The sequence below is a fragment of the Haliotis rufescens genome, unplaced genomic scaffold (genome assembly GCF_023055435.1).
Source record: "Haliotis rufescens isolate VD_foot unplaced genomic scaffold, xgHalRufe1.0.p SCAF_5, whole genome shotgun sequence".
Classification (NCBI taxonomy): domain Eukaryota; kingdom Metazoa; phylum Mollusca; class Gastropoda; order Lepetellida; family Haliotidae; genus Haliotis; species Haliotis rufescens.
In genome coordinates, this window is record NW_025964223.1 from 42,509,037 (window position 1) to 42,525,057 (window position 16,021).

Here is a 16,021-nt window from a genome sequence, read left to right on the forward strand (position 1 = left end):
CGACAAATGTGCTGGTAGTCATGATATAATGCAGGTAATACAATCACAGTGAGTAGTACCTTAACCACACATATGACATGGACAACGTTTACCACGCATGCTACGAGGGTTGCCAGGTTCTGAGCCTCGAGCAGAAGGAATTGCGTCATGTATCGAAATGGCATGATGACATAGAGTTACATCCACAAAAAATGAGTCATTTGAGCAAATTGTTACTGAGTGAGTGAGTATGGTTTTACGCCGCTTTAAGCAATATTCTAGCAATATCACGGCCGGGGACACCAGAAATGGGCTTCATACATTGCAAATTGTTACTGTAACAAGTCAGTAAAATAAGCAGGGTCTGTGACCTTTTAGTAAAGGACCAACTTGAGAAACGTGCAGTGATCAATCACTTGCAGGAAACGGGATTAACTCCAAACGCCATCCATGAAGATATGAACGTGCCCATTACTATGCCACCGTAAGCGGTGGGCAGCAGGGTTTAAACCTGTTTGATGACCATAAGATAGTGATGTAAGGGAGGTAACTCTAAAACCCGGAAGTATTTCTATAAATAGAACGCAATGTTAATGTAGTTTGGAATGGTTGTGTGAGTGTTGTGATGATGTCATCATAGTAATACCGTTGTGTTGTCAGTTAAGGTTTTGATCTGAACAAGTAAACATCGTTTGAGTTTACCGGCGACTTTAGTCTTCTTTCAATAGGGACCTTAATCAGGGAGGCTATAGACACGATGCACATTAGCTTAGAACTAGCTGGCATATTGCCGAGGGCGGCGTCAAAATACAAACAAACACAGCTTAGCAGTTGCTAAAGGCATGATGAATATGTCTTCAATGATGTCATAGTGTGCAGATATTCACGAACCTGAAGGTATTGGTGCCATACTCGGACATGAACAGTAGTTTGACATTATGATAAATGGCGTCGCCCGTCGGAGATGCGGGTGCGAATTTTCATCCTATGCTGGTCGTAAGATGCGACATAAGTGATTGGCTTCTAGATTTAGTTGTATCCTACCGTACCCCGACGGTGTGGTTCGTTGCTTGTAACGTCAATCACTGGTTCAGACTCTTGTATCTACAGGGTACATCATCATATTGCTTAAAGGTTACTGAGTACGACGTTAAACAACAAACACACGCTACTGCATCTGTCTTTTTTTCGCACCTGTCTTCAGATTTCCGTTGTAGCATTGCAACCTAACATCAGTATCTTCACTTCAAAATATTCGGAGATCCCTGAACATACAAGTCATAGTGTATGTGTTATGTGTAGATTGGAGCCTACTGAATACATTCAATGACTCCTTTTGAATAAGAAGGACTAAGGAAGGAGTACACTTTTGAAACTTTTCATCCTGATTGGTTCCTTTGCGCCGGGGACAGTATAGCTCTGCAGCAAAGACATGCGTAGAGGGACATCTGCAACCTTGACAAGTACCTGATTATTGTGGCAATACTATGTACAGTCAAACTACGCTGTGTCGAAGTTGGAGGGACCTACGTAAATACTTCGAGTTATCCAAGGTTCGACACAGCCACAAATGATATATGGAATATGCGGGGACCAAGCTTTCACTTCGAGATAACCGATAGTTCAACACATCAAAGTTTGACAACGGTGTTTGACTATATGTATTTAGTACTGTATATTACTATAGGGGTGATTGCTTATTATCTCAGTAAATCATTTACCTCGACCACCTTCCATTCCTCAGCTCTGAACTGGCTGACCATTGCCTTAGCTTAAACAGGTCGAGGCTTTGTAGTGACTTGTTCCCAGAACCACATGATGAAAAACATTTCTATTGAAACACGTGTTTTGTCGAGATGCTGAAGCGTACATGTATATGCATGTACATGTCCAGCAATCAACATGTACTTGTTAAATTTAAGTCATTGTTTAGCAGCCAGGCGCTTCTAAATTGCAGAACATACACTTAGAAAGACTTGCCCCTTTGCTCATGTGTATCCATTAGTATGTAACATCGCATCCGCAGTATATGCAGCTAGATAGCGAAACTCAGCAGTATCTGATTTAAAGATGATATCGTTTATTGCCTGAAAGGGTAATCATAATGCATATCCAACTATCTGACTTATATCTGTATTATCAAATGGGTTATTTGACAGGCTCTAGTGATATCATGATAGTTGGAACGTCAATGGTTTTGGGGGACTGGCAGCTTTGGTATTGCCTGAAACACTAAACAATTCACTGCCCGACAGTATAGATGATGCCCCCAAAATAAAAAGGTAAATAAATGACGTCAACGCCAGAGAACAACCAGTCTCGATTATCTGCTGAAACAGAATCCATTTGTCGTAAAAGGCAAAATAGCGGTGCAAATTATATGAATAGAGCACGCAATATCAGTGATGACACCAGGTGTTCGGGGAAAATGCGGGGGGCACGGGTGGCCCAGTCGTCTAAGGCGCCGCGATTCGCTGTGCAGAGTTGCGTCACTTGGGCACGCCAGAAACGTATGATTGTGGTTCGAATCCCGCTTCGCCCCGATTATGTTTCTAGGTTTGTCAGCACCATACCCGTGCTCGTGGGTTTCACCAAAGTGGTAAACCTCTGAGACCTGCATCACTTCGGGCTTTCCTCCCACATGCCGACATGCCGCGATATAACTGGAATACTGTTAAAAGCGGCGTTAAACCCAACTCACTCACTCACTCGGGACAAAATCCTACCGGTAGCACCCGCCACTCACCAAATTGGGTTATGGTAGACCAGTTAAAACATAAAATATCATGACATCATTTAAAAAATGTCAAGATAAAAGAGTATCTATACCTCATCTATCAAGCAGAGTAACAATCCATGTTTAAGAGTCAAAGCAGACACATTTTCCTTTTCAGGAGGCACCGTCTTGATAACACGCAGGCGGGATTCGAACCCGGGTCTTAGGCGTGACGAGCGAGCGCTTTAACCACCAGGCTACCCGACCGCCCCCTCTCAGGCAGAGGAAATTATGAATCTACTGTGGATGTTGATACATAGTGAGACTATAAAATGTATGATGATGAACATAATCCGTTGTTCATTTACCAAGGAGTTAATAGCGCAAACAAGTTATTATAATTAGCAGTTCATTGAAACAGGGTTACTTTATACTTTTAAGTGTTTGTTGGAATTTTAGCGCCGCCGAGATTGATTTTGCTAAAGACTATAACACAAAGCTTATTGACATCAGGGATTATGAACAAGAGAAATCTATGGCATGAATCTAGGTCATGGTCTCGAGCTCACAAAACAAACTTTGTGGTTGCACTTTCTCAAAAGGCATAGATGCAATTATCGTTTTCTTTGTTTATGCCTTCTCCAGGATGGGGGCTTTTTGCAAAAGTTTTTTGGGGTCATGATTAGTCAAAGGTCAAGGTTAGCGTTCAACATTTTGTAAAACATGATTGTATCAGTGTCAGTTTCTGTGTCAGAATTCTAGCACTTCAAACGTTTATTGCATTATGTCACAGGCCAAGGTCACATTTGGATGAAACTTTGAACACTAGTCTAGTTGTAATTGCTCCCGAAAGTGGTACAAAGATTTTTGACTTTAAAGGCTATCCTACATTGGCCTTATTCCACATGGACCTTGGGAATTCTTTTGCCACATGTACTTTTAAGGTCAAAGGTCAAGGTCATGAACTGAAAAAATTCTCTCAAATAGTATTATTGTACGTATAATTAAACTTGGTTAGACCTTCTCTAGGATACATGAGGAAGAAAACGCCCATTATAGTGGAGATAACCAGCGATTCTACATGTATAATCTGTTTCTGGAAACAAGCAAAAAATGTTGCACAAAGGCACATGTTGATCATGCTGATCATCTTTGGATATAGAACCACCTTTAGCTATCATATTTACGTGTGTGCGCACATTGCATAAATATTTTAATGCTTCAACAATGGATATTTGGCGATGTAAATCTTAGTGATTGAGATTGGTTGGTTGGTTGTTGTTGCAATATTCCAGCTATATGACGGCGGTCTGTAAATAATCGAGGCTGGACCAGACAATCCAGTGATAGACATCATGATCATCGATCCACGCAGTTGGGATACGATGACATGCATCAACCAAGTCAGCGAGCCTGACCACCCGATCCCGTTAGTCGCCTCTTACGAAAAGCATAGTCACCTTTTACGGCAAGCATGGGTTGCTGAAGACCTATTCTACCCCGGATCTTCACGGGTCACAAACATAACTGGTCACACATTGAAGTCGGCTCCTTGATACAACGTCAATTGTCAAACATGGTTAACAGTCTGCTTCACGTGAAGCGGGAACCGTTGTTTTCATTGGCAATCCAAATTACTGACGTACAGTATTTCGTGGCGCGCCGATGTCCGAGCAACACTTCCATTGTTATCCTCATCCAGAAATATGAGTCAGTGTCGGTTTGATGTTGTTTCCATCTATTACAAGTGTAATGCCTATCTAACAATTCAAGTGTATGTCTCGTTTGAGAATTTAGGTCGCATCAGCAATTGTTTTCAGCAACGTAGAGGCGATACAATTATGATACTATATCAACATACAAACAATACTTTCAACGAAAACGGTTTGTGGCATATCACTAACACCAGTAGTTCAAGTCGTGGCAAGTACTCTGCTTGGGTGGAGCGTCCTGTTTCTACTTCTAACGAACAGCTTGGTTGTTTTGCTTTTAACGTACAGCTTGGTTGTTTTGCTTTTAACGTACGGCTTGGTTGTTTTGCTTTTAACGTACAGCTTGGTTGGTTTGCTTTTAACGTACAGCTTGGTTGTTTTGAGGCTTTGCACTCATTAAAAATAATAACTCTGCCAATGAATACAAGTATGATATATACATGTATATTGGTATATGGGTATTTCATAAGTATGCAATTAGTTGACATTTAAGAGCCTGGTCGGATTTATTTCCTTCCTTGGGTACAATGTGTGAAGCCCATTTCTGGTGTCCCCGGTCGTGATATTGCTGGAATATTGCTAAAAGCGGCGTAAGACCATACTCACTCACTCACCTTTTCCTTACTTCTGAATTCCTCATTAATACTATGCTTGTACTTGTACGATGCGCATTCATTGTGTGTCAGGAATGAATAGTGTTACACGTGCATAATAATTATAATGTAATACCTTGGTAGATTTATGTTCGAACGTTATTAGCATGAAACTGACTATGCCGCTCCACTATTGAGTAGATCCGACCCTGGTGTCACACCACACATTATACCCGGGACACCTCAGTGTGCCCACAGTTATTGGTCAGCCAACACCCCACGGAGGAGCAGTATTTCACTAATGCTGGCATGCTAGTAAATGAACGTGTCATCCGGGCTCCATATGACAAACGTCAGTGACGTAATGATGTAATTAGCATCACATATCGAGAAGATACACGTTCCTGTACACATTACTACAGAACATTGACGTCCCTGTGTTTATCCCGTATAACGCTAACATCTACTTGGTTTGGTTTGTTTATTTGTTGTCTAACGCCGCACTCAGCAATATTCCAGCTATATGACGGTGGTCTGTAAATAATCGAGTCTGGACCAGACAATCCAGTGATTAACATCATGAGCATCGATCCACGCAATTGGGATCGATGACATGCATCAACCTAGTCAGCGAGCCTGACCACCCGATCCCGTAAGTTGCCTCTTACAAGCAGAGTCGCCTTTTACGGCAAGCATAGGTTGCTGAAGACCTATTCTACCCCGGCTCTTCACGGGTCTGTCAGTGGAGTAATCTATAGTGAAACCTGTGACCCACCGCTCCCGTTAGTCGCCTTTTACGGCAAGCATGGTCGCCTTTTACGACAAGCGTGGGTTGCTGAAGACCTATTCTACCCCGGATCTTCACGGTTAACATCTACTTGGTTTGGTTTGTTTATTTGTTGTCTAACGCCGCACTCAGCAATATTCCAGCTATATGACGTCGGTCTGTAAATAATCGAGTCTGGACCAGACAATCCAGTGATTTACATCATGAGCATCGATCCACGCAATTGGGATCGATGACATGCATCAACCAGGTCAGCGAGCCTGACCACCCGATCCCGTTAGTTGCCTCTTACAAGCAGAGTCGCCTTTTACGGCAAGCATAGGTTGCTGAAGACCTATTCTACCCCGGCTCTTCACGGGTCTGTCAGTGGAGTAATCTATAGTGAAACCTGTGACCCACCGCTACCGTTAGTCGCCTTTTACGGCAAGCATGGTCGCCTTTTACGACAAGCGTGGGTTGCTGAAGACCTATTCTACCCCGGATCTTCACGGTTAACATCTACTTGGTTTGGTTTGTTTATTTGTTGTCTAACGCCGCACTCAGCAATATTCCAGCTATATGACGTCGGTCTGTAAATAATCGAGTCTGGACCAGACAATCCAGTGATTTACATCATGAGCATCGATCCACGCAATTGGGATCGATGACATGCATCACCCAGGTCAGCGAGCCTGACCACCCGATCCCGTTAGTCGCCTCTTACGACAAGCATAATGGCGTGGTTTGCTGAAGACCTATTCTTCCCCGGATCTTCACGGTTAACATCTACTTGGGATATTTGTGCACAGTCGTTCACATAATAATGCTTATGCCATGCCATAAAATACCACTGCCCAAGACGAAATGCTACACTTCAAGTTTCACCTTATGGAGATGTGGGGGTGATTTTAGAAGTGCTTCTTCTTGTCATACAGGAACTTTTGACATGAAGACCGAATTGATGTCATGTAAAACGAGTCAAGATGACCAAGTCTGCTTCGTCTGTAAAAGTACACAGATATTTAAGACGAAATAGGGTTAGTGTTATGAGTGAAACGATTAACCCAACATTCGTTTGAACCCTTTCGGTTACATGTTAAAACGATTGTGTATCATGACCTTAGTGTTGACATCATCGTTATGCTTATATCGTAATTACACACGAGTCGCTTGTCATTTGTTGTTCATGAAATGGGGCGTATTTCATTGGGAGATTCTGGACATCACATCTGAACAATCCGATTATTTGTAGCACTAAAGGAAATTAGAAGTCTGTTTCGTTTGTTGCACGGCAGACTTACTAGGTCCCGTAGACGAAAATATGTCTGTAGACGGGGAAACACGTGATAATTGTTTTCATCATAAATATTTTTTTTCCGTTTTCCTCTTTGAAAACATTTTGTTAACCAAAGCGTGCTTCCACTGCAACATACTATATTGTGTCGATCAAAACGTTTCATGTAGGGTATTTCACCATTATCAGTAGGATATGTGTATACATGTATATAAATATAATTCTGAATCCATGCAGTTATCAATGTCTTGTAAGAAAGTTGCAAGTATTTATTTTTATGACCACCAGCATATTTCCAAAACATTGTGTCATGAAAGAAGATCGGTTCGGGGCGGCAGCGTTATGGTATGGGGTGGCAAGACAGAGGACCCGTTTGACAGTGGTAGAGGGAAATGTCAATGGACAGCGCTACCGCGACGAGATCATCGGTCCTGTTGTTCTACCGTTTTTGCGTCGTCATGGCCCAGGCATTATCTTTCAACATGACAACGCCCGGCCTCATATTGCTCGACCTATTCAGGATTATCTTCAACAAAACGACGTGAATGTCATCCCCTGGCCGGCTCGCTCCACTGATCTCTCACCAATCGAGCCCATGTGGGATGAGATGGATCGGTGCCTACGCCGTCAACCACGTGTTCCACGGACACTCCAGGAACTTCGAAACATGCTCCAGCAGATATGGACAGATATCCCACAAGACTTTGTGCGACGCCTGGTCCATTCCATGAGACGAAGATTTGTTGCTTGCATCGCAACCAGAGGTGGACACACACGCTATTGATTTGTAAATTGACATTTTGGCATGTTCATGTTTTTTTTTTAATGAAATCACGCATTTTCTGAAGTCAGTATGGCAAATTAAACCATTTGAACACTTACAGTAGTCTTTTATCTGTTGCAAACCGAAATTGTTTCAGATTGAGATTTGTTTCAACTTTTGTTGTTCACTTGAACATATTCCATCCAGTAAGGGTTGCATTTCAAAATCAATTATCCTACACATGCATATAAACATACCATATACATAGTTTTTACAACACGATCCATTTACATAATAAAACAGTTGGATATAATATGAAATTATCTAATCTGTTACCAGTTCTGCAAGTTTATTGGCTATATTTTTCAATTGCCTAATTGTTTATGAATATAGTCATCTGTTCACGAATTGCTCACCACGAGATTTCTCAACTTTAACGATTTGTGTTGAGTCGTGTAGAGAGCTCAGTCGTTCAGTTCCAGGGTCCAAGTGTCAAATCAAGCCAACGAAAGTGTTTGAAGGTATGTTCGAGTAATACTGTCATGATGTATTCATGCTAATCCTGGGAGAGCAATGTAGTGTCATTAGTGCATAATCTACCTTCACAGTCTGCTCAAATTACCGGTATATATAAAGTCATCCACATGACCTGTTGATACTCCTTGGATTTCACCATCACAGAACCAGTAAGAGATTGCTTTGTCAATCCGTGATATTTTGGAACCACAACATTTCATATCTTCCCATACCTTGTACCAACCAGGAGTGAGTGAGTGAGTATGGTTTTACTCCGCTTTTAGCAATATTCCAGCAATATCACGACGGGGGACACCAGAAATGGGCTTCACACATTGTACCAAAGTCGGGAATCGAACCCGGGTCTTCGGCGTGACGAGCGAACGCTTTCACCACTAGGCTACCCGACCGCCCCTGTACCAACCAGGAGAGAGATGCATCAGGGAAACTGTAGACACAGTTACGAAGTCTAAGTTTCCACAAGACACCATTTCTTTCAGCTTTATTTTTGTGGGCATACAATGAAATCACTTGTCGACTGTGAATCTCGTAAACAGGTGTGCATGTCCACAAAATGTTTGTAAATAATCGACTTCAATGACTGACATCATGAGCATCGATCTTCGCAATTTTGATACGATGACATGCATCAACCATTTCCGACAAGCGTCAGTTGCTGAAGACCTATTCTAACCCGGAATCTTCTTTCTGAACTATTACAGCCAGTATAATGATTGCAATGAACATGTGGGTACATCTTTTTGCATGTTTCTCATTTCCAACTCAGCTAAACCTCTATCCACCAGTCGCGCCTCAGGTACATTTACTTGTCGGTTTTCTGTCAGTGTTGTATTGTATCAAAATCAGCTTCCACACAAACTAATAATAGTGTAGCGCTATGAGCATCCACTATTATGAGCATTGCACTTATTATTATTATTATTATTAAACTTTTATTCCCTATTTCAGAGGTTTAGGTACATTCAAAGGGAATACTTCAATGGCCAAGACATTGTCTTCTATGTTTTCACTCATCATGTCCATTTCTTGTTGGGATTGTTTTTTCAAACGTTAATCTTTCTACCCTACCCATGTCAATAGAATCTTTGGTTCCTGCTCTTGTTGTAGTTTGCAGGTACTGAACGATGTACCGGTCTTTCTATATCCCTGTTGCGCTGCCTCATAAGTAAATTCCCTACATACATGTTTTCATTCTCATCTGCACATTTTATAACTTAATCCTGTCCTTCATCACTTTCTGTGATTTCACCATCAGTATCAGCTCTTTCTTCAAGTTCGTCAGCGACACAGGATCCTTGAAAGTTTCAGAGTTGTCTTCTTGAACATTTTGAATCTCTTGCCCCATGTAACAAATGTTATATATGGGATAACATTTTCTTAGTAAAGTACAGATTCTCGTACTTTTGGGGGGTTGAGTCCCGTCCGGGATTCGAACCCACATCGCTAGATTGAGGCACCAAATCCCGGACGGGACTCAATCCAAAAAAAGTACGAGAATCTGTAATTTACAAAGAAAGTGTTACCCCAAATATAACATTTGTTACATTTGACCACTTTCTAAATGGCATTGTGTGTTCAAACTCTTGCCCCATGTTGTCCTTTTTTCTGAAAATGTTCTGGCAAGGTCTTCTGCATTCTATTGCAGTGAACATATATGTGTGACTAACAACGATCACCTCTCTGTCATGACTTAGTGAAACACCCAGTCCTTTCCTTTCTGTCTGATCTGGGCTCATGTACGACTTTGTTTCATATTTGTCTCACCGCGATTCTGTACCTTGTACGAAGGACACATCCTAGTCTTAATACAAAAACATCAATCTCTGTTAATGTTTCTTTGGTACAGTATTGCAGTATTGCAGTGGCTGCACGCTTTTTATACTCCATGCATTATATGGTATCCATGCATTATATGGTATGATGTGGTCGGAATCGGACAACGGTCACGGCTGAGGTTCATTTGTGGTTGTGGAAAGGGTTTCCATTTTATCTCGGGTGTATAATTAATGCTTATTCATCACCCCTGTGACAAGCATGTTCAGTTCAAATTACGTACAAGATTTTCGACCAAGCTATGACCTTCAAATACGCGCAATGTCGCTATGACACGCCAGACCATTCTAATCTTCAATCGAAATTTGGAATTGTTGCTGACCAGTTAAATTACCCATTGTGTTCATAGATACAATATGTATTGCCGCCTTATGATAACAAGCCACACCTAGAAAATGATGACTCCCTTGATGTTGTTTTGTGGCAACTGACATTGAACTATTTCATTCAAAGCAGACTTGAATGAAGCATTTTCAATAAACATGGCAGAGGAGGACAGAGAGGAAGCATATCGTATTGTTCAATATTTGATGGGGGACGATGATACAAGCAGAGAGGACATCATTGATAGGTTTTCTCAACACAGTCATCACTATGACAAGGTCGGTCCCAGAAGACACCACTTCATGCTTCAATTTATCCACTGTGATGTTGAATTTTTAAAGTTATCAACATTTATATGAATGTTTGGATTTGAATCAGGCAAAATGTTTATGAAAAAGCTCAACCAAATGTTACTGATAAAGCATTTTTTTGCAAAAGAAATAGCGAATATTCGAGAGAAATTGCTTCAAGCGTTCTCTTAAAAGGCCACACTACACGGCACATGTTGCTGGAGTTGTGCAGCTGCATCAATTCTGAACGATGTTAATGTGTTACCTTAACCTGCAAGATACCCTGATCTGTCACCAATTAAACATGGCTGGCATAAATGGGAACGATATTTGCGACGTCTTCTGTATCTCTCAACAACGTAGCATCCTCAGATATGCTCAGTGGCCTCAATGAGGGGAAGGTGTCAGACGTGCATCAACGCACAAGATTGACACGGTAATGACTGTGTGAACTTGCCTCTGAAACCCAGTACCTTACATCGTAAGAGGCGACTTAATAGTAACCTGTTTTATTCCGTGAACTCTTACAGAACTAGACGCTGCCCCTCCTTTGGCTTAACTAGCCAAGAAGTGTATTGTTTTGACCAGGAGTATTATGAGATTTATTTAGTATTAAAATGCTTCCATTTACATGTGATTCCAGTATGAGTGTGCCTGTTTAAAAATCAGGAAGCAATCGGTATTCAAATATGCATTAATAACTTACACATTCATTCATGTAAGATATACGCTCGTATGTGTTATCATGTGTGTGTACGCGTATTGCATACACAAATATGTATTTCTTAAGGTTTTAGAAGAGGCTAACTTCAGAAGTCCTTCATTAACTGCTTTGAAAACTGCGGAGTTGTTTCCTAGCGACAGAAAGAACATTTATATTCTGGATGTGGCTGCCGGAACTGGTCTTTGTGCAGATAAGGTTTGCAGACAGTTTCGAAACATATACTTCCTCAGTTCCCAAACTTTGCATCCACTATCAGCGTATATGTGTGGAAAAGGCAAGGAATGAACTGGTGTAATCCCACGTATATAGCGCCACAAGATGTCAACGGCTGTATGCTTAATTTACAACGTTTATAGGCTATATATCACGGCATTTCATCAGGTTAACGACTCGCCTGCTTCACTCACTCGAATCTTTCATTGAAATTTTGTGTATGAAGAATAGAAAGGATGAAATGCGTATATACTCGTCAAGAAGTAAACGCTTTAACAGGGGTTTGGTGTGGGAAGTAAAATGTGAAGCGTGAAAACAGAAAATCAGTGGACATATGTCCTAAATGAGGACATTAAACGTGAAGGTCCTTAGACTTCAATGAGGTGCCTGGCACCTCTGGTTCCTGTCCATGGCCGAAATGATAGTACGGATCGCACCTTGGGGAATGTTAGGACATGTACAAGCTATTGCAGTGTCCGTGGGTCAGGATGACGCTGTTGCATGTAGCGTTTTATTGATTTCAACTTCCATAGCAATAAACAAATTCAATCCAGCTGAATTAATTAGTTCTGATTGGTAATTAGCAGTGGAGAAATGGAACCACTGATTAGTAATTAGCAATGGAGAAATGGAACCACCGATTGGTAATTAGCAATGGACAAACTCAATTCAACTGAATTAATTAGCTATGGTTGGTAATTAGAAATGGACAAATTCAATCCAACTGAATTAATTAGATCTGATTTGTAATTAGCAATGGAGAAATGGAACCACTGATTGCTAATTAGCAATGGAAATGGAACCACTGATTGGTAATTAGCAATGGACAAATCAATTCGATCTTGAGGCTGTCGGAGGACCTGCCCATTGCCTTTACACGTACTGTATGTGGTCTGTCATTCTCATGTTGAAGGATAATGTATATGTAATAGCGTTGAGCGTGTATCTCTGAAAGGCCAAATGGCTATCACAGTATGATTGTACTTCTCATTGTAGCATCATGCGGATTATATATTTTGATGAACCAGTTACATCTCTACTAGTGTCTTCCCTGTGTCTCTGCTCCATACCATAATTAATATATCTCTGTGCATACTAATGTGAATTATCTTTATATTGTGCCAGAGGGAATTTCATGTGATGATTTTTGATGGAGTGATACTCAAAGTGTATGTTACAGCTTTACTCTAACGGCTTTCTCAAAATGGATGCCCTGGAACCGTCACATAAAATGCTCGACGAGGCTAGGAAGAAAGGTCGTTATGGTCGCTACTTCACTGACGTTTTAGGGGTAAATGCGCTGAACATCCAAACTGGTAGGTAGTCTCTTTGAATATTGGATGCTGTGAACTATGTGCTCAGGGGCCGACCATTTGATATTCTCTAAGGGGGAATGGGATTTTATCCCCAACCCAACAAACATTGTCCCCGAATCAGCTTGAAAAAAATAAATATGCTTACAATGTATTTTTTGGATAAATATATATTAAGGCTCATAGTTATAATTCTAAAAATAATATCTGGTTTTTGAGATGTAGCAGCAAAGCGACTTCCGTCTTCACAAAGTGAATGATAAGTTAGATAACATATGTTTGGTCCACTTTTTAAAATAATTATATTTGCTTCTTGCTCACATGCCTTTGTTTTAGTTCTTGCTTATTATGAGTGTATGTGTCAAATCTGGATTTATCAAATTTAATTTACACCGATATATGAAAATGTTCATTATAAGAAACTTTTATAAGATACATTATCCGGTATACAAGCTCAGCATACCGTTACTTATTTTACACGCGTCAACAGTGTTCTACCCATGACAGAAGACCATGACAAAACTACATCGCATTCACAGAAGAGATGTGTAATACTGTATTTGTTAGCAAAGATGCAAAGCACAACTGATCAAGATCTGAATTTTAATCGTGTTTTGAAATACATTTGTTGTCAGTGGAGTTGGTTTGTTGTTTAACGCCGCACACAGCAATATTCCAGCTATATGACGGCGGTCTGTAAATAATCGAGTCTGGACCAGATAATCCAGTGATCGATATCATACGCAATTGGGATCGATGACATGTATCAACCAAATCAGCAGCCTGACCACCCGATCCCGTTAGTCGCCTTTTACGACAAGCATAGTCACCCTTTACGGCAAGCATGGGTTGCTGAAGACCTATTCTACCCCGGCTCTTGACGGGTCTGTCAGTCGAGTAATCTATAGTGAAACCTATGTACTTGAGATGTGACGTGGCTAAGTCTTACCTAATCTTAGGACGCTGGAGAAATGTATCTCGTAACGGCTTTATGGTCACTTATTTTAAGACATACAAGAACTGCAATGTTATACATGTGAAAATAATTCAGGTTAATATTTTCCCTGAAAAGGAAACCTAAAATAGGAAAAGTCAATTGGATTAAATAATCTTATCTGGTCATCTGCGTTTCAGATATCTATGACGTGGTGACAATGTCGGCTTTGAGCACAGTGGTTTTGAAAAAGATGCCTTTAAATGCATTTGAGGAACTCATTCGCATTGTCAAACCAGGAAAGTATTCAACGACCACCTCCGTGTGTCACATATTAGGTAAAGTCTCCAAAGATCAAAGGTCCAAGACATTAAGGACGCCTTGTCATTCAAGATTTGTTTGTTTGTTGTTTAACGCCGCACTCAGCAATATTCCAGCTATATGACGACGGTCTGTAAATAATCGAGTCTGGACCAGACAATCCAGTGATTGACAACATGAGCATCGATCCTCGCAATTGGCATACGATGACATGCATCAACCAAGTCAGCAAGCCTGACCACCCGATCCCGTTAGTCGCCTCCTACAAGTATAGTCGTCTTTTACGGCAAGCATGGGTTATGAAGACATAGTCTACCCCGGATCTTCACGGCATCAAGTGATGTCATCAGTGAAGAATACGTTTTAAAAAGCTTAACTCTTTATCACATAGCTTATAACGTTTTTATGAGTGAATGGCGTAAGCAAACTCAAAATCCACAAATAATCTAGTCAATATTTTACTTCATTCGACTTTGTTTTATTTGACATCTATGCTATCATTTCAGGTGGTTACATTATCAATTCTACTTTATACAACTTGTTCCCCGATGATGGCGATGTCCGAGCAGTGACTTTTAGAGAAAATATGAAGACCTTGGAATTTCAAGGGAAATGGAAGCAGGTGGAACTTGCGGTTTACCCTGAAGCGATATTTGAAGAAAAAGGGGCCATTTCAGTCCACAAAGTCCTGAAATGAATACACATAACTGTTAAGCCGAATCAGTAAGAAACGGACACAATAAACATTGCCAAAATGTCTATCGGGGTATATTTGTGTCAGTTAAGTTGTGTTTGTTTGTTTGTTTTTCGTATGTTTAACGCCGCACTCAGCAATATTCCAGCTATATGACGGCGGTCTGTAAATAATCGAGTCTGGACCAGACAATCCAGTGATTGCCATCATGGGCATCGATCTACGCAATTGGGATACGATGACATGCATCCACCAAGTCAGCGACCCTGACCACCCGATCCCGTTAGTCGCCTCTTATATAGTTACAAGCATAGTGGCCTTTTACGGCAAGCATGGGTTGCTGAAGACCTATTCTACCCCGGATTTTTGTAGCAAATATAACACATTCACAACCACTGTGTACTACCAAACTATTTTTCCAACAGAACCTTTTCAGTCAGTGAGTGAACGTCTTTTTACGCCGCTTTTAGCTATATTCCCGCACCATCACGACCGGAGACACCAGAAATTGGCTTCACAGAACTGTTTGAAACTGCCATGCAATTAAACTTGCTTGCTGAACGAGACCAGTGTTGTTGTTTGTGATATCAACACATTTATACTGTTCCATTCATATTAAATTGTGCTATCTGTAATCGAATGCATTGAACAATTTCATTTCAAAGTATCAATCAACATGTGTCCACTGCCTTTGTCGATACTTTTACGTGTAGGTAACAATTAGCACACTGAACATCGCAAGATAGTATCAGGATTTCACTTTTCATTTAGTTTCTCATTTGTCCTTTGTGTTAAGAAAACAACTCCAAATATGTAATTACTAGAAGAATAACAAAAAATTGGTAAAATGAACTCGAAGCGCGCATAATGTTCATTGTTCTGTTGCCAGGTGTGTCAGAGTACATTTACTTCAGCTTTGTATGTGTAATGCTAAACATATGTTAAAATAGAACATTTATGAATATAAGTACGCGTCATTGGACACAAATGGTTTTATATATGTTGCTTATCCTTC

At 40.7% G+C, this 16,021-nt stretch overlaps 1 protein-coding gene across 1 annotated transcript; it reads left to right on the forward strand.

Moving 5' to 3' along the window:
- Positions 1-8,281: 8,281 nt before the first annotated feature.
- Positions 8,282-15,009, forward strand: LOC125373300 (methyltransferase-like protein 27). The gene is made up of 6 exons (XM_048384300.1): positions 8,282-8,344; positions 10,647-10,795; positions 11,598-11,726; positions 12,925-13,060; positions 14,192-14,329; positions 14,819-15,009. The coding sequence occupies exons 2-6, from the start codon at positions 10,676-10,678 to the stop codon at positions 15,007-15,009; spliced, it is 714 nt and encodes a 237-aa protein (XP_048240257.1). The 5' UTR covers positions 8,282-8,344; positions 10,647-10,675.
- The last annotated feature ends 1,012 nt before the right edge of the window (positions 15,010-16,021 follow it).

Excerpts from the sequence above, each read along its gene's own strand:
- LOC125373300 (XM_048384300.1), top strand. The coding sequence starts at position 10,676 with ATGGCAGAGGAGGACAGAGAGGAAGCATATCGTATTGTTCAATATTTG. Across the intron at positions 10,796-11,597 it reads ACAGTCATCACTATGACAAG|GTTTTAGAAGAGGCTAACTT; the intron begins GTCGGTCCCAGA and ends GTATTTCTTAAG. Across the intron at positions 13,061-14,191 it reads TGCGCTGAACATCCAAACTG|ATATCTATGACGTGGTGACA; the intron begins GTAGGTAGTCTC and ends TCTGCGTTTCAG.